Below are 21,122 nucleotides of genomic sequence, written 5' to 3'. Positions count from 1 at the left end.
GGGCTCAGGTCTCCTCACCGGGGGACACGCAGCCAAAAGGCAGCGAACGCCTCAGGGTAGAGAAAAGAGCATCCTGGAGAATTGCACATAAAACCTCACCTCCAGGGACAGGACGGATGTGACGCTGCCAGGCAAACGCTGGGGGGAATCTGACAGCTGGCAGGGGGCAGAGAAAGCGAGCGGCACGCCCAGGTCTGGGGACAGATCGATAGCCCGGCTGAGTGCGGAGCGGGTTGGGAATTTCCCGACAGAACGGAGTTCCCTTGCAAAACGCAGACGTGGCGAAATCACAACGTTTGGCAGGGACGCTCTGATTTCACCCCCGTTTTCGATGGGGAATTCGCCCAAGGCGCCACTGAACCGTTTCAAACAGAGACGGGGAAAGTCAAAACGAAACACTTCGACCTTCGAAACGTTCCAACCTTCGTGAAGTGGAACGGCCCGAGACAGTCCATGTGAAATGGGTCCAAGTGCTTCGTTTTGCAAAAAGTTCTGAGGTTTCAACTTTTCCTCCTGCTTTGGGATGAAACAAAATATCAAAATCTCTGAATTTCCCACTGGACAGAGATAACATCTTTTGGCCAATTTAGATAGATAGATAGATAGATAGACGTGCATGGGACTGGACAAATTTGGAGGTGTAAAACTGTCCCCCCCTCCCCAGTATTTCTCACCTGGTGGTTACAAAATCAGGGAGGAAAAAGAACAAACCAAACCAAACTAAGGGCACAGATTTTAAAGAGTTAAAACCATCCTGGCAAACCCAGCCCACTAAGCCTGAGGCTGTGGGCTCCTGGGACCCGGGACACACCACGGGGCTTGTGGGCGCGACGGGCAGGCATTTGGAGAAAGGCTGCGTGCATCCAAACCAGACCTCATCCGGCAGGCAAAACACCCCCCTCCCGCCCCCGTTCCCCCAAATCCTCCCTGCTTCTTTACATCAGGAACGACAATGACTAGAAAAATAACCAACTCCCAGGAACATCCTCAAAAATAACAGCTGTAAAAACCCCCTGGGGACGGCTGGTTTTCCTTTGCTTGCCCGACAAATATATATACACATGATACATATTTATATTAGCGAAATGTGCCCGGTTAAAATCCATGCTGCCCCCGGCCCCCCTGAGACCTCTCCCTGAGGGATGTTTCCCACGCTAAGGCTAAAGAGATCGGCCGCAGCGATCAGGCCGCCACAAGAAGGCACGGCTGAGAACAGCTCCAATACAAAACGGTTAAGGCAATAGAAAGGGGGCGCCCGGGGGGGAGGGAGGGGCAGACTGTTGGGTGTGCGGCCTAGGGAGCCATCCATCTGAGGGTCAGGCCTGTCCCTCCACCCCAATCTCTCCTGAACCCGAAGCTTTGGGAGGAGTTTTTGGTTGGGAGACCCCCCCCCCCAGAACAGCTCCTATTAAAGCAGCCACTGCCCCAGTCTAAGGGGGGGAGCGGGGAGGGGGGGGAGATAGCAGCCACTAGCCCCGCCTTGGTGCAGCAGGGACCAAACAAGTGCAACTTATCAGACTCCCCCCTCCCCCCCCACCCGCAGAGGTTTGGGGGAGGAGTGGGGGATCGGCGGGACACGGCGTCCCAAGGCGTCCCAAGGCACAATCTCTACAGTACGCTCCCCAGGCGGGCAGGGGGGGTCCTGGGGGCATTTATGGTTATCAACACAGTGAGAAGGCAGAGGTTTGAGCCAACCCTGAGGCCGGGAAATCTGTCCCCTGTCCCCAACCGTTTGGAGGGCGACAGGGAGGGCTGAAGGCACTAAAGAGAAGGAGACGCAGATGCGATCCCAGAGAAAGGAGCCTCCCGCTGGCTGCAGTCAGACACGCCGCTTGTTTCGCCACAGGCGTGGACCCTGCGTGCCTAGCTCCCTGGGGAAGGGCAGAGTTAAGGGGATCGGGGCATCCTTACAGGCACCGGCGGTGTCTCTTAAAGCAGGCTCGCGGAGCTGCTCTTTGCTGGCGTCCCGCCCCCCTCCCACCTCGTCTGCTGGGAACACAGCAGGCCCTGGGAGCCAGGGAGCTCATAGGGCGACCGGCCCAGATGCTGGCACAGGAGAGCTGCAGCCTGCTACGGCCGAGACCCCTCTGGGGGGATCCCACTCCCCCACCCACTCCCTGCTCTAACCAATCACGGCACGGGGGCGCCTTGACGGCTGTCCCTCTTCTGCCAGCCGCCAATGGCAGTTCCTCGGGTGGGGGAGGGACGAACGCCCCGGACTGCACCGCGGGAAAGGCGATGTTTGCATAAGCCAAGAGCCACTGGCTCAGGGGCTCAGTGGGTCCCCAGCCCCAAGGCACCTAGAAACCCCATTTCCCCCAGACACCCAGGGGAGGAGGGGAAATAAGAACCGTTAAATAAGCACCCACCACATAACCAGCAGGGAAAGGGTTAAGAGCAGCCCAGGCAATCTCGCCTTTGTGCCCATCCCCCTCTCCTTGTGCCTGGAGCCTGGGGGGCTGAGCTGTCCTCCCCCCCCCCACCAGGACCCCTGGGCTACTCAGGCTCCTCTCAGCTCAGACCCTCTGCTTCCCATCCGCTAGCCACGCCTCCCTTCCACTAGCCACGCCTTCCTTCCACTAGCCACGCCTCTCTTCCGCTAGCCACGCCTCCCTTCCACCAGCCACGCCTCCCTTCCGCTAGCCCACGCCTCCCTTCCGCTAGCCCACGCCTCCCTTCTGCTAGCCCACGCCTCCCTTCCGCTAGCCCCTCTGGCTCCTCTCAGGCATCTTCCCCCCAGTCTCTCTCCACGTCCTTTCTCCCCCACCCCGCTGGGTAGCCCCTGCCGATCCCTTGGTTCCCCTGGCCAGCCCCTCAGCTTAACCCCCCCCGCCCCCCTCCGTGGCCAACACCCCCACAGGCCCCAGCGCTTGGCACCAACCCTCCCGCCCCCCCCCCCATCCCTGCAGGACCCCCCCCCCCAGCAGATAACAGGAGCCCAGGGCCTTCCGGGAGGGGGGCAGGATTTGGGACCCAGGTCTCGTGGGTGTCACAAGCCCCCCAGATTCCCTTTGCCCCCAGCCCCAGGCAAAGGAGGTGGAAAACACCCCCCACAACCCTCATGGGGGCAATTTGCCCCCTGCACTGGAGGGTGATGGAGACTCTGCCCTTCCCCCCCCCCCCCATGGCTAAGCACCTCCAGACCGGGTTCCTGGAACCAGCCCCACAGCAAGCGAGACGGGGCTGGGCCGCGGTTCTGTCTCCTGACCCAGCTGAGGGGAACGGGCTACGGCTCTGAGGTTCCCCTCGCCCCCCCTCCCCTGGCACAGCGTGAGGAGACCGGGCCGCGGTCCTGAGCCCCAGAAGAGGGGACTGGGCCACGGTTCCGTTGCCCCTCCGGCCCGGCCCGGTTTCCAGGGGTGGGGAAGAACCGTCACGTGACGACAAAGGTCCAGGTTTGGCGCCGGTTCCGAGCGTTGCAGCCGGGCACGTCCCCCGGCGCCCACCGGGTGCCACCCACGCCGGGCTCCCTGCCCAGCCCCTCCGCCACCGGCCACGGCGCCCCAGAGACGCTGCAAGCGGCTGGGACTTGGGGGGTGGATCGGTGGGGCAGCCGGCGGGGCGGGGGCGGGGAATCCCGCCAGGCTGGCACCTGGCCCAGCCCCCCCGGCTCACTAGCTGCTAGTCCGGTGCTGCTTTAGGACTGTGTAAACGTCGTCGACTTTGCTGAGTCTCTCAAAGAAGGGCAGCAGGTCCAGGAGCTCCGTGTCGGCCATGTTGTCGAACCAGGACGCCACCGGCACCTGCGGGGAGAGCCCGCTGCGGGTTAGCAGGGCGGGGGCGGTGCCGCAGCCCGAGGCACAGCCAGCCCTCGCAGGACCCGCCTCCAGCGCTGTCAGGCCCACACCGGAGATTCCTATTTTAAGCTGCCGTGTCCTGAGTCAGAGGTGGCTGCCGCTTAGTGCTGGTGAGCGCTCCCTTCCCACAGCATCCGGAGCCCTGATTCGCTGGGCCAGCCATGCGGCAGGCGCCCCTGAGCGAGCACCCGTCGCCCCCACCCTCTCAGCAGCTCTCAGGGGTAAATGAAAGGCCGGCCGGCTCCAGGCCCGGCGCCAAAACCCCAGGACAATTGCGGCTCTTTCCTCCTTCCCCCCGGACAGACGCCAGCGTGCTGGGAGCGAGCCAGCCGCCGGCTCTGAGGAAGCAGCATCTGCCAGAATCCCACTGCGGCGAGCCGGGGCAGAGGGCGGGGGGAGCCTCTCTGAGCCTTCAAGATCTTTCCAGTCACCCTGCCCTTCCCGCTCCGGGACCACCGGGGAGCAGCCTGGTTCTCCCTGCTCCAAAAGCCCAGGCCCCTTCCCTAAAGGGGACTCCCCATTTGCTGCAAGCAGTACAGGGCATATGACACACAGTGGAGCACAGCTGATTCCACCCAGCAGGGGGCAGTGGTCACTCTCTTTCTCCCATTCCCCCCTTCACCCTACACCGAAATTCCCCCGGTGGGGAACAAGGCAGCTGCTGCCCAGCGGCCCGGTGACCCCCACGTGGGAGTTTGGGCCGGGGAGATCGCAAGGGAACAGGGGACAGCGTCTGACCTGGACGTGGCCCTGGCTGCTCCCAGCACGGGCTCTTCCTCCCGCTGCTTGGGCTGTTTTCTTCGCAGCGGCTCCAACACCCGATTCCCTGGCCTAGCATTTCCCTGCTACCCTCCCCCTGCTAACCAAAACCGGTGCTCCCTGGCCCCTCACTCCTGACCCACAGCCCCCCACTGCTGTCCCAGCCCTGGGCCTCACCCGCGCACACAGCTCGAACTGAGTTACCCCAGCAACCCGTCACTCGGGGGAGCAGGAAGCCGTGGTATCACCAGGCTGAGCCCCCCTGCAAACTCATTACATGTGTGATCGGCACCGTCTCTGAAGCAGGCCTCCGGAGACAAACAGCCAGCGAAAGCCTGGAACCCGCTGAGCCGCCACAGCTGTTCTCCCCTCCACTGCTCCCCCACCGGGGCCCCTCTAGGAGCTGCCCCCCCCCAGCTCCTCCGCCGGCCGCCTACCGCGTTATCGGGGTGGAAGATGTAGGAGGCGGGCGAGTTGTCCACGATGATGATGCGGCTCAGGTCCCGGCCCAGACGGCTCAGGTCCTTGACGTAGTTGCCCCGGTGGAACACGCAGGACTCGCGGAAGAGGCGGGCGCGGAAAGCCCCCCATTTATCCAGCAGGTCGGCCACGGGATCCGCGTACTGGGGGGGGCCAGAGGGACGAGGGTCAGGCTGGGCACGAAGGCCGGGGGGGGAGGGGGAGCAGGAGAGGGGGGCTGAACCCCAGCCCCTTTGGGAGGGGGTGGGGGGTTGGATCACCCATCCCGGGGGGCACTTCCCGGCACTGGTGCCTCCGCAGACAGCAGCTGCCCCATAGCCGCCGCACAGGCTTCTGCCCCCCCTGCCCCCAGCGCATTGTGGGAACCCCACAGAGGAGGGGGCGCCATGAATGGCTGAACTGGACACCCACACTAGGAAAGCGGCTGTGAGGCCGGGGGCAGCATGGTCTGGTGGTTAAAGCTGCCAGGACACCTGGGTTCTCTCCTGGCTCTGCGAGGGGAGTGTGGCCTACTGGTTAGAACAGGGTGGGGCTGGGACCCAGGACTCCTACGAGGGGAGTGGGGTCCAGTAGTTAAAGCAGGGTGGGGCCAGGATTCTCTCTCTGGCTCTGGGAGGGGAATGAGGTCTAGGGGTTAGAGCGGGGAGGGACTGGGAGCCGGGCCCCCTGGGTTCTAATCCTGATTCACTATGTGACATTTGGGTGAATCCCGTCTCTTGGCGCCTCAGTTTCCCCTGCCGTCGCACGAGGCTGAGCCCAGCGGGGGCGGGGGGCTCACCTTGGCCAGGCTGGCGGTGAAGAGCACACACTCGAAGAGTTCGCCCATGCGCCGCAAGAACTCATCCACATGCGGCCGCTTCAGCACGTACACCTGGGGGCGGGGGGGGGAGGGGGCAGCGTGAGCCAGCGGCCGGGGGGCTACGGATGGGCCGTGCCAAGCCAGATGGGTCCCCCCTCCTGCCCCCCGGCACCGGGTCCGAGCCCCGCCCCCCATGCTCATTGACCATGGGCCACCAAACAGATGCCACCCCCCAGGCTGGGAGAAGCTCCCACGGCCACCCCCTGGCCCAGGGGCATCCTGCTGCCAGCTGGGCTACAAGCCAGGAACCTCCACCCGGCGCCCCCGCAGCCGTTGCGGTGTCTGAGCTGGGGGGGGGGGTAAAGATGGGGGGGTGCAGCCAGCCCTGCCGTGCCCAGAACCCCGCTGCAGCAGCGGGCACCCCGCGGCTTCCCCGGGCGTCGTCTCTCCGGCGTCTCCGCCTGCAGCTGCCAGCCGGCTCCGGTGCCAAGTAATCGAGAACAGGCCGACTGCGCAGACCACAGCCTATCCTGGATTACTTGAACCCGGCGCCAGCCTCCGGGCGGGGCGGCCCCTCCTGCGGGGCGGGGCGGGGCGGGGCGCCTGCCTGCTGACTAGCACCAGACCGCGGGAAATTCGGCCCTGGGCTCCCCCTAACTCCTTGCAGGAAACCTTTGGCTGCCAGGACTCCCCGGCCCCGGAAAGGGCCCCCCCCAGCCGGGCTCCCCAGCCCGAGGTCCCCCCTTCTGTGGCTGGGCACACCCAGCGTTGGGGCAGGGAGAAGCCGCCAGCTCTGATGCCGAGGTGCCCAGCCCCCCTGGTCTCCCCAGCAGGGGCTGATCTCCTGCCCCTTCCCCCCCACGGGATGTGGGTCCCCCCCCCCACGCCCCACCTCACCTGGTGCAGGGTGCCATCGATCTCGACAGGAATGATGAAGTCGGCGTTGTTCACAGGCTGCAGAGGGCACAGGAGTCAGGGTGGGGGTTGGGGGGCGCCCTCCCTGCTGCCCCATGGATCCCCTGGCCCCGCCCCACCCCACCCCCCTGGGATTCCCCCGGCCACGCCCTGGTTCCTGTGGCAATGCCCTCCCTGCCATGCCAGGCAGATGCCCCCGCCCGCCCTGTCCAATGGCTGCAAAGCTCCGCCCCCCAGCCACGGAAGGGTGGAGCTTGGCCTGGGAGGCTCCTCCCCTTCCCACGGGGTGCTCCCAAGCCATGGCGCCGGCGCCCCCCTGTGGCCGATGGGGCAGGGCGGCCCGGGGACGCTGCAGCACCGGAGCACGGCAAGCTGGGACTCGGTGTCTGCCCTGCCCCGGCACCGGGCACCGCTGTGGGACACGGGGCAGCGGGGAGCACCGAGGAAGGACCGGGGGGCGGGGGGGCGTAGAGGGTGGGTGGGGAGCGTGAGGCGTCCCCGGGCACACCCTCACCTTGAAGGAGCTGTGCACCAGCGTCTCGTCCAAGTCGATCACCACGCACAGCCTGCTGGCGTCCTGCGGTTTGATCTCCGGCAGCAGGTGCTTGACGGCCGCCTGGGGAGGGGGGGACCACAAGGCCGGGGCGTTGGAGCGGGTACAGCATGTGGGGGGGGGGGGGCATTTAAACCTGGGGCCATGTGCCCTGCAGCACAGGCCGTAGGGACGATGCTGCCCGGCCCCGCGCCCCTCGGCCAGGCTGCTGTTGCCCTGCGCGGCTCCCCGGCTGCCCTGCCTCGCCCCAGAGATGGCTGCATGGGGGGCATGGCAGCAAAGCCAATCGCTGGCTGCCGCCTGGTGTTACAGGCCCGCCGGGCAGCAGCTGGTGCAGGAGCCAATGATCCACTCCAGCCCCACGGGCGTTCATTGGCCTGGAGCAAAGCCGGGGGTGACACGGGCAGGGCTGCCCGTCCCGCCGGGCTCCGGGCACCGCGCCCCGGCCCAGCGAGCCCTGGGGAGAAAGAGAAAGCTGCACGGCACCCGGGGGGGCATTCGCGGGACAGGGAAATCCTGGCCCTGCCCGCCCAGCCCCGGCTGGCTTAGGGCTCCCCCCATTGGCCAGGTGGGGGCTCCCCCCAGCGGGGTGGGAGGATGCTCCCCTGTCCCGGACAGGGCTGGCCCCATGCCCCAGTGCTGCAGGGAGCGGGGGGGGGAGGGGTTCGGAGGGAGGCCACTCTCCCCTGCCCAGTCTCGGGGCACCAACCCCAGGGTCCAGGGGGGTGGGGTGGGGGGGTCAGACTGGCTCAGTGGCATCAGCTCATTCACAATAATCCTGCTGCTCGCCTGCCATTTTCCCCTCCATTGCCTAGGACGCCTGGGTCCCATCTGGTGTCGTCCCCCTACAGTCCCAGCCTTGGCTTCTGCCACGCGCGGGGCCCCATCCCAAAGCTCTTCCTGGGCATGTGCCATCCGTGGGATCGGAGGGGCGGCCACGAGGGAAACTGAGCCAGTGCAGAGCCCTTGGGGATGCCCGTCCTTCGTGGGGGGAGCAGGAGAAGCTGGTGCCCCCCCGCCAGCCCCATTCACCCCAGAGGGCCGGGGGGCAGAGCACTGGTGGGGGATGGGCTGTGAGGCTGGGGGGGCAAAGGGGCGAGCGCGGCGTTTGCTGGGCGGGGGGCGTCGGTTCATGCCCGGGAAGCAGGGACGGGCGGGCGAGGGGGGATGCCAGCTCTCAGAGCCGGGGGGCGCCCCTGGAAGTGCCCCCCTCCCAGGCGGGCCCCCTACCTTGGACACCACGCCGTTCTCCTCGGCCAGCAGCGGCGCGTTGTTGTTGACCGGCTGCAGGTCCGAGTCGTCATGGCAGAGGCAGCAGAAAAGCGACTGGAAGATGCTGCGGTTCCGGGGCTTCTTGGCCGGCAACGGTCTCTGGGCACCTGCCGGGTGCAGGCGGGGAAGGGGTTAATCCACAGGGGAGTGATGTCTAGTGGTTAGAGCGGGAGGGGCAGGACTCTGGGTGTAAATGCAGGCAAGGCTGGCTCCTTCGTGTTTAACCCGGCTTTGCCCCTTCACCCCCGTGCCCAGAGGGAGGTGACAGCAGCCCAGGCAGCGCCGGGCGGGTTCTCTCCTCAGGACCGCCCCCTTTCTGGCCCGAACAGGCTCTGCCCTCCCTCCCCCCTCACCCGGGGTGACGGGTGGGACTGGCGCGACCGAGGACTCAGAGAAAACCCCCCCGGGACGGTCGCCCAACCCAGCCGCGGGCAACTAGCCCTCCCCGAGCCCCCCCGACCACTCACATGGGACGGAGCCGAGACACCCTGGGGCCAGAGCCTGATGCCAGGTGCCCGGCCCCCTCCCCGCGGCCTCCCACCACCCCCTGCTTTTCTGCAGGGGTCAATACGGGGGGGGGGGGGGGCGCTTGCAGAAAGGGGGGACTGAGCCAGGGGCTGGGCAAGATTCTCCCGCAGGGAACCTCATCTCGGCCCCGCTCGCCCCAGCTCTGCCGGTGCCCCTCAATCCTGACCCACAGCCCCCCCCGTGGCCCCATGCGGGTCAGAGAGAGGGCGCCCCCCCACCGGGGTTCCCAGCCACACACACACAGCAGGGGCCGACTGGGCAAGCGGAGGGGGAGGACGGGGGCTGCTGGCACCTCTCCCCCCTGCTACCTTCCACTGCCCCACGGCGAGTGGGGATCTGCGGGCCAGTGAAACTGCCCTTGTCTCATCCCCGGCAGCCGTGCCCCGGAGATGCCACCCGGCCCTTCCCTCCAGCGCCCACCCCCGTGCCAGCAGAGCCACGCCACGGGCACAGGGCCACATGGGCATCGGCAGGGGCTGCCGCGGCAGATCGACCTGGCGTCTCCCTCCCCCTGCTGCCCCGGGGAAAGACTCTGCCCGAGCGGCGGAGCCGGCAGGCCTGGCGGGCAGAGCTAAGGGCAGCCCCAAGGGTCTCCCCACGCGCCCGGCAGCCTCAGGCCAGGCTCGCCCAGCCCAGTTGGGAGAATCTGCTGGGCCGGAGGGACGGTACCAGGGTCCCGAGACGGGAATGGCTGCTGCCCGGAGAGCAGGGGGGCGAGGGGACCGTGTGGGGGTCACACAGGCACGCCTGGTGGGGGGGGGACTAGCAGCTGGCCAACATGTCCCGCCCCGATTCGCCCGGCGCTCGGATTTCTCACCCTCCCCGGGCGTTTGCTCCCTGACTGGTGCCAGCCAGAGATCCAGCCCAGCCGCCCGCTCCCCCCAGGAGATGCCAGCTGTGGCCGTGGGGGGGTCATTGCACCAGGGGCGATGGAGACGGGACGTCGAGGGTGGCCGCTGGGTGACACCTCCGCAGCCCCGGCCCCCCCAGCTCAGCACCTCTGCCCCGCTCAGGTCAGATGGGCTCCCGGCACCTGGCCAGGCATGCCGCCCAGCCCCGCCGAGCAGCAGCCGGGCGTGGGACGGAGGGGCGGGGCCAGGCCTGGTGCGGCCAACACCCCCCCGCTCCCCCCCTCCCCGGCCAGTGCTGACGCAGGCTGGCGGGATTGTGCGTCCTGAATGCCGGGAACGCACAAATATTTAGAGAGGGGCCGGCAGGAACCAGCCTTCCAGATCCTCCGGCCACCCACAAACTCAGCCCCGCGGGCCGCGCTCAGTGTGTGTCCGTGTGTGTGTGTGCGTGTGCAGCCTGGCCCCCTGCAGGGACAGGTGCACGCACACACGTGTGCACACACACACACACACACACACACACACACCAGGGCTGCCTCCCTGTCCAGGATTCACTGGCTGGGTTTCCCCATGAACCGGCTCCGGCTGGGCTCCGAGCCAGGACACTCGGCGCTGCACGCCGGCCGCCATCTGCGGCTCCAGCTGGACGGCCCCGGCGCCTCCTACGCGGCCTCCCCAGCAGAGGGGGACACGGAGCTGCCCAGGGCCGAAAACAGCAAACGGCCAGGCCCCGGCCCCGTTCCTGCAGCCCCTAGCACCGCACAGGGACACTGCACACAGCCGGCCTGCAGCTCCCCGGGGCCCTGCCGGTTTCATGTTTAGCACCTGGCCCGGCCAAACCCGGCTTGGCTTGTGAACGTCGACCAGATCCCAGCCACAGCCGGGGCAAGCTGCACGCCCGGCCTCGGGCTCCCCCCCCACCCCCAGCTCCTCGTCCCCACGTCCCGGCCTAGGGATCTAGCTGCAGGCTACAAAGGAGTGAGCGGGGCGTCCATGTGCCCTTCGGGGGGGGAGGGTGCAGGTGCCCGCCTGGGTGCCCCTGGGGACAGGCCGTGTCTGCCCCTGTGTGCGTGACCCGGGGCGGGTGCTGTGCACCGAACTGCGGGAGACAGAGCCACGATGGTCACGTCCCTCCAGCCGCGACCCCCGGGGCCCATCTGCTGCTGGCTGGGACCTCAGGGGGTGGCTCCTTCCCTTCCCCCCCCAGCCCCTGCTCTGCCGGTGCCCCTCACTCCCGACCCGCAGCCCCTGCCACCTCAGCCGCAGGGCATGTCCCGCTGCACTGTCAGGTCTCCCCTGAGGAGGGACCAGCGGTCGTGTCTGGCTCAGGGGATGCTGAGCCCGTGGGGGGCCAGGATGTCTCTGCCCGCCCAAGGGGCTGGGTCAAGGTGCACTCAGCCAGGGGCGTGAAGGGAACCGCGGCCAGGACGCCAGGGTTCCCTCCCCCTTCCCAGCAACCACCGGGGGGGAGGGAGCCCAATTCAGCCTCCCCCCTGAAGGACGCAATGCACAGGGCCCCTGCCCGTCCTGCCCGAGGACTCTGCTCAGCCAAACTCCATCCTGCCCCCTCGGGCGGCCTTGCTCTGGGACTGCCGCCGCATTCCCCCTTCCCCCAGAGGTGGCTGCATTTCCACGCCGCGCGGCGCGGCTGCACTTCCTTCAGCCCGGAGCTGGGCGCGTGCCAAGGGGTGGGGGCAGCGTGCGGCAGCCGAGGCGCCTGCAGGAGGTCAGGGAGAGGCCAGGGCAGGACCAGGAAGGGAGGGACAGGCGCCAGGTCACTTCAGAAGCGCCAGGGAAGGAGCCCAGAGGCCGGGGATGGGAGGGGCCCGCCGGGGCGCAGCTCGCCCGGCCTTGGCAGCCAGTACAGAATGGTGCCAGCTCCGTGCCCAGCCTGGCGACAAGGGCTTCTGTCCTCCTCTCGGCTCTCCCCAGCCGGACGCGGCTCCCCCCCGCTCTCCCGCCCGCCCCTGTCACGCCCCACAAGCCGCGCTCCAGCGGGCAGCTGCTATTACTGCCGCTGCGAAAGGAAGGAAGGAAAGAGAGGCGTGTCCCTGGCCCCGTTTCCTCTCCCCGGCCACGCAGAGAGGACGGCGGAACTGCCTCCGGGGGTTCCCCGCGGCGGGGATGGGAACCAGGGGCCGGCCCCTTCGGCTGCCATCTCCGCCCCGGCACAAACCGGCTCCTCGAGCAGCGACACGTGAGCGTCCGTTGTCCTTGGCTGCAGAAAGCGTCTGTCTGAGCCGGCGGCCCCGGGAGAAGCCCCCGCTGCTGGCGACTCTGAACCCTACTGACGACAAAGGTCGGCGCAGCCTCGGATGGCCGGAAGCAGAAAATCGAGCTGCTCTGGCATCCCGGGCAGAGCCCAAGGGCTGCCCCCCCAACGCCTCCCCCCGGCTGGTTTGCTAATTCATCGCGGACGGCCTCCCCCAGCCAGCCGTGCGGCAGGATCGCTGGGCAGCCGGACGGAGCACTCTGCCCTAACGAGTTTCCAGGACTCTCACTGCCCGGAGGGTTGTGCACCCCCGCCCTGGGAAGGGGGAGAAAATGCCCAGGCAGGCGGGCGGGACATTGACCGGCCAGTGCACGAGGCTCCGGAGAATCCTGGGTGCAGGGAACAGGCCCTGCCCCGAAGCACAAGGTGGGACCTTGGGCCGCTTTCCAGCCCCCCGGCCAGGCTCCCAGGGCTCTGTGACTGCACCAAGCTCAGGCGCCGTTTCAGCCTGGGCTAAACCTGCAGGGCAACGGCCTTGTCACTCCCCAGCCAAGCACGTCCGAGAACCCTCCCCCCCCCGGTGCTCTCCATGCGGGGCATGGTCCGGGCGGCTTTTCCTTCCTCTCTGGCCTGCAGGGGCTTCCAGACAAACAGCCCCGGGCTCAGAGCAGCACCACGGCCTAACTCCAGACAACAGGGAGGAGGATTCTCCAGCCAGGCCTCTGCACCCCCAGACACGCAGAGACAGGCCCAGACTCGGCTCCCCCCCAGCCCTGCCACCAGAGCCGAGGGAGACTCCCCGTGCGCTGCTGGCAGTACGGGTTCATGACACACAAGTCAACGGCTGTGACTGCAGCCAGCAGGGGGCAGCCACGACCCAGCCCAGGCCGCACGTGAAGATCGGATTTTGCACAGATACCTGGATGATTGATTTACACCGAGCGGGAGACGTTCGTCAGCTTTTAGTCCCCTTCCTCTCCCCCCTGCCATGTTCAGAGCCCCCCTTTCACCAGCATTTCCCAGCCGGCCCACAGAATAGATACAGCAGCAGCAGCAGCGAGGCAAGCGTCCCCCCTCCCCCCCCCCGCTTCTCCTCCGCTCTGGGGAGACCCCCCCGCCCCCAAAGCCAAGAGGGGACCCCAATCTCTGCGGCGCATTCACTGCGCTGCTGTGAGAAGGACGCCAGCCCCCGGAGCTGAACTGAGAGCAACAAACGTGGGACAACGTGGTCAATTACTGTGGAGCCTCTCCTGGTTCTGCCGGTGCCCCCCACTCCCGACCCGCAGCCCCCTGTATCCCAGCCCTGGGCTCCCCACCCACATGACTCCCCCGGTGCCCTTCACTCCCGACTCGCAGCCCCTGCTATCCCAGACCGGGGCCCTCCCTGCACAGAGCCCAGTCCGTAGCACTGACCCCAGCCGCAGGCGGTGCTGTGGACATGTGGTCCAGGAGAGGCCAGGCCAAGACCCAGCAAAATCATTTCACTTGCTCCCAGGTAGGATCTGCCCCCCAGGTCCGTGCACTCAGGCAGGAAGTGGGGCGTGGGGGGTCCAGCTTCCCGGCTGTAGCTGTGCTTCCTTCACCCCCACCCCCAACTCCCGCCGTAGCCTTTGGCTGCCCTGGCTCCGTCCGCGCCTACCCGGGGGGCTGGGATTCCAGCGCAGACCAGGCCCCGTCTTCCCAGCCAGGCAGGGGGGATCCTGGAATGGGGATGGGCCAGCGAAGGACACCAAGTGCCCAGCGCTGTTCCCCTGAAGTGGGGTGCTCCACAGGCAGGCGGCGGGCAGGGGGTGATGAACTGGGGCTCAGTTGCTGTCCTTCCCCCTGGCGTCTGGGGGAGCAGAAAGCTCCAGGCAGCACCCGCGGGTCACGGAGAGTCAGGGGACAGCTGTCAGTCCCCAAGTCACAGCAGGAGACACCCCCCCCCCCCGGCCAACAGCCCCTGCCCCACTCCACGCACAGACGAGCCACCGGGCAGGGCGGTGGCACGGCCTAGCAGGCTGGGACTGGGTGCCTGTCCCTCTCCCTCTGTGCCTCAGTTCCCCCTCTGTGCAGTGGGGGGGGAGGGAGCCACCCAGCAGCCGTGGCCCGCCCTGGGCAGCGCGTCACAGGACAAAACTTCCGACCGACCGACGGCCGAGTGGACGCCAGGAGGAGGCCACCCCCGCCCCAGCTCTGATGCTGTCTGTGGTACGGGGGTTTCCATTTTACCTGCGGGTTGTTGGTTTGGACCCGCTGCCCTCAAGATGCAGACAAGGAGTCCCCCTCCCCGCCCGCGACGCCAACGTCACCTGGTCGCCAGCCCCGTGCCAGGGCCAAGCCTTCCCCTCACAGACTCACGCTCTGGGGAGATCTCCCAGGGGCAGGGTCTGATCTCCGTCACCCCCCGGCCAAACCAGCCCAGTCCCAGCAGAACGGTTACCGTGGTGTGTCCCCGGGGCCGCACTTTGGGATTCGGCCCTGGCAGAGCCGAGATCAGAACCTGGCCCTTCACCTTTCTCTGCGAGTGTCCCCAGGCAGGGCAGGGGTGGGGGCCAGGCAGACGGTCTGCCCCACGGGGGGGCGGGGTGCCAGCCTGGGGAGACGTCAGACAAGCAACCCACCCTCTCCCCCCTCTGTGTCTGGCCTGGCGCGGAGACCCCCGGACGCGCCCAGGCACTGAGAACGGCTCCGCAGCGGAAGGGGGCTCCAGGGTCTCCGGCAGGGGGCACCAATGGCCTTTTCCCTTCGCCCCATAAGCTGGTGGGGCCCCAGACACTTCCTGTAACCTGCCCAGCGGGTCCTGCACAGCTGGGGTGCCAGCAGGGGCCAGGTTATTTCCTCAGGGCTGTCAGTCGTTTCAGAAACGCCCCCCCTCACCTGGACCATGGCCTGGCCGGGGACCTGCCATCGCCCCCAGTCCAGCCCCACCTGCGAATCACCCACCCCCTCCGGGTCTCTAAGCCTGGCGCCCAGGTCTCCAGCGGACAGGATGCTCCCAAGGGGACCCGTGCCCCTGGGCCTGCCCCTCGCCCAGCGCCGTGCACGGCACCACGGGTAAACCAACCAACCCCAGCCGTCCACACCCTTCCGCCAACCCGGCCAGGGCCTGGGACCTGCAGAGCCATGCACAGGCTGGGCAAAGAGTCCAGAATGCAGCCGTGGGGCAGGGGCTCACCCCCGATGCAGCACTCCCCCCCCACCCCGTTTGCCCAGCAGGGACCATGCCCAGACCCCCAGCGGACCTGGCTGGAGAAGCCTCCCTGGACCCATGGGGCAGAAAAGCAACATTGGCAAATAAACTCCAGCGCTTGGGACTCTTCAGAACCAAACCCCGGGGGGGGGGGGGCGCGGACCTTGTGGGGCAGAAACTCCGCCTTCCCCCCCCCTCGACTCTGTAACTGCGTCGCTATCGCCCCCGCCGCCCCCAACACTCAGAGCTTTGGGACGATCGATCCGCCCCACCCCTGGGAACGCACGGACGGGGAACTGGAGACAGCGCCGAGCGCTGGCGGGGGGGAGGAGGGGGGAATGCGCGGAGGGGGAACCCCCCGGAAGCAGGCACCGATTTTTATTTTAACCCGGAGCCCCCAGCCCAGAGGCGATCAAAGGCCACCTCGTTACAAACGAGCGGGGGGGAGGAAACGTGCACAGAACCCTCCCCCCCCCCCCGGAATAGTGCCCGCTTTGCACAAGTCAGGGGTTTTGGGGGGGGGGGGGGGCTGGGGTGAAATGCACGCGACGCCCCCCACGCGGGGGGTGCAGTTACCTTTCTCCTGCAGGGGGGTGTTCACCTCTTCCTTCCTGACCTGGGTGATAACGGACTGATTGTCCATTAGACCAGAAGTGTTGGCGGGGGGGGGGGGGGTCCCCTCCTCCGTTGGCTCCACCCGCCGCGCTCCGACCCTCCAGGAGTTACTTCGGGGGCAGATCGGGCGGCGGGGAGGGGGGGGGGGGGGTTGCCCCCCCAAATAAAGGAAAAAAAGGGGAGGGGGAAATTGGGGGAGGGGGGAGAAAAACAAAAAAGGGGGAGCGAGAAAGAGACGCCCGCGGAGGAAACTTTGTTACAACATGGAGTTTCCTCTTCACATTTTCTGCTACAAACATGGAACCCGCGCGGTTTCAAGGAACCCCTTAAAAGGGCGATGGTTGCCGGGGCCCAGCCACCCTGGCACGGAGAGGGGGCGCCCGCTGCCTAGGCGCGAAGGAGAGACCCCACGCCCCAGTCACCCAGGCACCCTGCCCGGCTGCGGCCACCCGCGTCCCTGAAACACGCCGAGCCCAGCTCATGATCCATCCGGCAGCGAGGAATTGCTTTTGTCCAGCCCTGAAATGCCGCCAGCTCTGGGGTGGGCCACGGCAGCTGTTTATATGGGAGGGGGAGGCGGAGCAGCTCCCAAAGCTCCAGAAATATCGCTCTCTTCCTGCTAGAGTTCTGCACCTGACACATGCCCGAGGGTGCTGCCTATTCCGGACTGCTACAGCTCCGAACAACGTCCCTGAAGGACATGCCAGTTTCGAATGAGCTTTCCTCACTGCACCAGGGCCATTGGCGGGACTCAAGTGCCCATAGTTTGCCCTCCTCCGCAAAGGCTACTAGCCACTCCATAGTTATGCAGGCCCCTGTGGACCAAAGAGGCCGGTTTACGGATGTCAACGTGGGCTGCACTGGAAAGGGTCATGATGCCAGGGTTTCCCACCCCCCGAGTCTACTTTCATGGCCAGGCCACCCAGTGACATTGTCAGAAATGGAGAAACTGCCCCTGCAGTTATTTTAGGGGACCCCGTGTCCCCCTCTTTTGTCTTGGCTTATGGAACCGTATCCTGATCTCACAGGCCCTGGCAAAGGAAGGTTTGAACACACTCTCCGCAGGTGCAGAATGTGGGGTGCATGTGCGCTTGGCAGACTGAAATCATGGTGGCGCTGTCTATAGACCAATCTGGATTCCAGTGTCTCCAGTGCTCTCCACATTACTGGGATTATTGGCTTGCTGGACCCTTCACAAGAGCAACAGAAATCAGGGGTGCTCTTGTACCCCAGGACAGCCGTGTATGGGCCAATGGAAGAGGGAGAATAGCATGTTTAGCAACGTGTTTGCACAGCAACGCTACCAGGAGATGAGGCACTGACATTATGCTATGAATGGGGGGAATTGGTTGGCATGAATTTTTAATTGGGGACGAAATGACGGCTCGTAGTCTGGGCGGGGTGTGGAGTGTGTGAGCGGGAGTGTGGACTTTCACTACGTAGGGACTGATGTGAACGATGCGTTGAGAAATTGAGTCTGGATACAGCTTCCCAGTTGTACCTTCTTGTGGCTTGGTCTTTAGGCTTTGAAATACACATTACATGATGTGATACAGGATGGTAAGAAACTTACACAATGACATAAAAGCCTCTCTCTGTTAACCTGGCTGTATTGCAATAAACCGATATGAAAGGACTGACTGGCGGCCAGCTGCCACGAAAACACCAACACCAGTAATCAAATAAACCGGGTAACAAACAAACACTGAACTATGCAAAACTGCGCAACCAGTGCAACCCCATAAATTCACTACGTCTGCGTGTCCCCTGGCCTTCCTGTTTCCTACCACATTCGGCAGGCCCTCGGGAGTGGAGGACTGCCGGGGGCACATTTGCCCTGTCCATCTAGCATTCAGGCCCGGTTGCATCCCACTATAGCATTGTCCAACACATTCCTGATCTGCTGGATGTGGTCCCAGGGAGGGGATTCCGGCCGTGGTGAGGGTGGAGGAGTTGTCTGAACTCTCACGGCCATCAGTGCAAGCAGATGCTCCAACAAATCTTTCTTCTGCACTCTATCTTCCTCCCCGAGCGACGTTCCTGCTCCAGGAACCCCACTGCACGTTTCTCCTCACACTCTGCGATTCTCTCCTTGCGCGGTGGAGCTTGCGGGCACCTTCCCACTTCCAGCGGCAGACAGATTTGCAAGTGGACGGAAGAGAAGTTTGGGCTTGAGCCTGAGTCCAAGCCCGGGCTTCCGTTGCAGTGTAGACGTACCCTAGGTGCATCCTAATCACTGAAAACCCCGTGTGAAGGCTGGGATTTGAAACACATTCCACATCCCCCCAGCAGCGGTAAGTGTGCGGAGTACATGACACAACAGCTCCGTCTATGCCTCCAGATATATGTGCTACCCAGCTGAGATGCAAGTTGCTGTGAACCTGGTTTACATTCTGCCTGTGAAAATCTGGAGTCACTCTGCTCACTTCAGGGAAGAGACTTCAGATTTCAGCTGCTGCCGCTGAGAGCAGGGTTTGCCCCCATCCCTTTGAAAATCCGGACTGCGGCAAAAATCTCAACCTTACCATTGCATTGACAATGTTGTTTGTAATTCACTGCTTTGATTTCCCCCCCTCTCCCCTTAGAAATGCTCTTTAAGGAGATATTTAAAGGGGCTGCTTGTTGAAACAGACACATTCGAGAGGTTCCCACAAATGCACGCAATGTTCTGCCATGTATGTAGGTGTCTGTGTTCATTTCAGGCTTCAGATGTATACTGCCAGTTGAAGCTCAGTGCGACCCTGATCCCAGAAATGGATCCCTTCACCGGCATGGAGCCCCATGGGGTTATTCTTGGGCATAACTTATGCACCTGAGCAATTTATTTGCAGGATCAGGGCCCACGATACCAGCTGCTTTCCCTTCATTCAAGGTGTCTCTCACTTTAATTGCAGGGAGATTAGAGAGACAATTGCTGGGCCGTTTCGCCAGCTTGTATCCGACAAGGTAATTTTACAAGCGGGAACTTTGTTGTGGACAGACCAGATAGCAAGATCATCGCAGATTTATCTGCCCACGGAAAACAAAGTTACCTCCAGAGAATTAACAGAATCAGATAAATCAGTCAGGGAGAAGACCAAGCAGTCCAGCACTCACACTTGGCCCCATCGTACATTTCCTAAGAGCATTGTCCAGGATGGTTTTAAATACCCCATCCCGCCCTCTGGTGAGTGGAGCCCTCTGCCCAGTGGATCACACCATCAGAAGCTCCCCTGCCGTTCAGCTTCAAATTTCCTATCTTCATTTCATCCCATTTCTCTTATTTAGATCCCCACGAGCCATCTTAAATAATTCCTCTTCCTCCCTGGCTTGACCACCCTTCCAGCTCTCAGCTTACCATGCTCTCCATCTTTTAACCAAGCTAGACAGATCTTTCTCTTTTAACCGGTCCCTGCAAGTCACTCATCTCTTGACCCCTCGCTATGTTTTTCGGGGAGCTCTGAACAAAATTTTCCCACAAGCTGAATCTTATTTTTAAGCCTGGTTGAAAATGTTCTGTCTAAACTATTATTCCAACAGAAAATTGGGGTTTTGACACTCTCTTTTTTGTTTGTTTGTAAAAGTGGCTATTTTAGGTGGGAAATTGTATTTCTTTGAAAAGAACTGAACTAAGCATTTCAGCTGAAAACTTAAGATTTTTTATTTGTCAATGCTGCCCCCATACCCCATGGGAGTTGTAGTTCAGTTACCTCATCTCCCCTTCCCGTTCTATAGGCCAGAATCTCTGACCAAACTACATTTCCCATGGTGCACCCTGACTACAGGCTCCCATGATGCACTCCCCTCTACAAGAGGAGAAACCCAAAGATGGTACATCACTGGAGATGTAGTCCAATCAAGGCGCTTAGCCCAGGGAGGAGAATGGGAGCGTGAAGCGCACAGACGACAGCTCCCATGAGGCACCCCAGCAGCATTTCCAAATAACAAGATTTTCTTCTTTGGCAGAAATATTTTGGTTTTTGCATTTATGCTGAAAAATCAAAAGATTCCATGGAAAATTTAGAGAAAAACTTTTTTTTTTTTTAATTTTCACTGAAATTTTCCCCTCATCCCCCTTCCATTTTTCAGCCAGCTCTCCTCAGATTATTTTCCTCACATATTTCACACCACTGTATTGCCCTTTTGCTGCCCTCCGTGACGTTTGCAATGCCTCCCATTTTCGTATCGTCTTTAGTTTTTTATATTAGTATTTGCAATTCTCCTTGCTGTCGTGCCTGGGCCCCAGTCATGGACCCAGAATCCACCGCGCTAGATGCTGTACAAAGAAAGAGCAAAAGGACAGCTGCTGTCCCAAACAGTTTACGATTTATAGTGAGATTTTAAATCCACCAGTTCCAACAATGAATTCTTTTTACGTAAATAGCTAGCAATTTTGATAGGCCCCACAATAAATCCTGTTTTTACTGACCCCACGTGACAGTGGCTAAGTTCTGTTCCCAGAGCTGATGTTGTCAACTATGCCAGCACAAGCACGATTAATAAAGAATTAAAGGGTAATGTAATTAATGCAAATCAACTCGGGTTTATGGAAAATAGATCCTATCAGACTAACTCGATATCTTTTTTTTATGAGGTTAGATGTTTGGTTGATAAAGGTGAAAGTGTTGATGTAATAGACTTAGACGTCTGTAAGGCGTTTGACTTGGTACTGCACGACATTTTGATTAAAAACCAGAATGATATAAAATGAACATGGCCCACGTTAAATGCATTAAAAACTGGCTGACTGATAGATCTCAAAATGTAACTGTAAACAGGGGATCGTCACTGAGTGGCTGTGTTTCTAGTGAGGTCCCGCAGGAATCGGTTCTTGGCCCTATGCTATTTAACATTTTTATCAATGACCTGGAAGAAAACACAAAATCATTACTGATAGAGTTTGCAGATGACATAAAAATTGGAGGAGTGGTAAATAACGAAGAGGCTAGGACAATGATTCAGAGTGGTGTGGACCGACTGATAAACTGGTCACAAGCAAACCCTAGAAATGTAAGGGTTCAACATTTAGGAACAAAGAATGCAGGCCATACTTACAGGATGTGGGGCTCTATCCAGGGAAGCTGTGACTCTGAAAAGGGTTTGAGGGTTGTGGTGTATAATCAGCAGAACATGAGCTTCCAGTTGGACACTGTGGCCAAAAGAGCTAATGTGATCCTGGAACGGAAAACA

At 62.9% G+C, this 21,122-nt stretch overlaps 1 protein-coding gene across 1 annotated transcript; it reads right to left on the bottom strand.

Moving 5' to 3' along the window:
- Positions 1 to 2,956: 2,956 nt before the first annotated feature.
- Positions 2,957 to 16,077, bottom strand: CTDSP1 (CTD small phosphatase 1). Its single transcript, XM_067570062.1, has 7 exons — positions 15,915 to 16,077; positions 8,534 to 8,682; positions 7,265 to 7,366; positions 6,733 to 6,789; positions 5,815 to 5,907; positions 4,994 to 5,179; positions 2,957 to 3,743 (listed from the first exon to the last, which is right to left on the bottom strand). Exons 1-7 carry the CDS (start codon positions 15,979 to 15,981, stop codon positions 3,615 to 3,617), a joined length of 783 nt encoding a protein of 260 aa, XP_067426163.1. The 5' UTR covers positions 15,982 to 16,077; the 3' UTR covers positions 2,957 to 3,614.
- Between the last annotated feature and the right edge of the window lie 5,045 nt (positions 16,078 to 21,122).

Source organism: Emydura macquarii, unplaced genomic scaffold (assembly GCF_026122565.2).
Source record: "Emydura macquarii macquarii isolate MOO-44397 ecotype Brisbane River unplaced genomic scaffold, CSIRO-AGI_Emac_v2 contig_2988, whole genome shotgun sequence".
Taxonomy (NCBI): domain Eukaryota; kingdom Metazoa; phylum Chordata; order Testudines; family Chelidae; genus Emydura; species Emydura macquarii.
The sequence above is the reverse complement of the archived record's forward strand: the minus strand, read 5'-3'. Positions and strand labels throughout refer to the sequence as shown.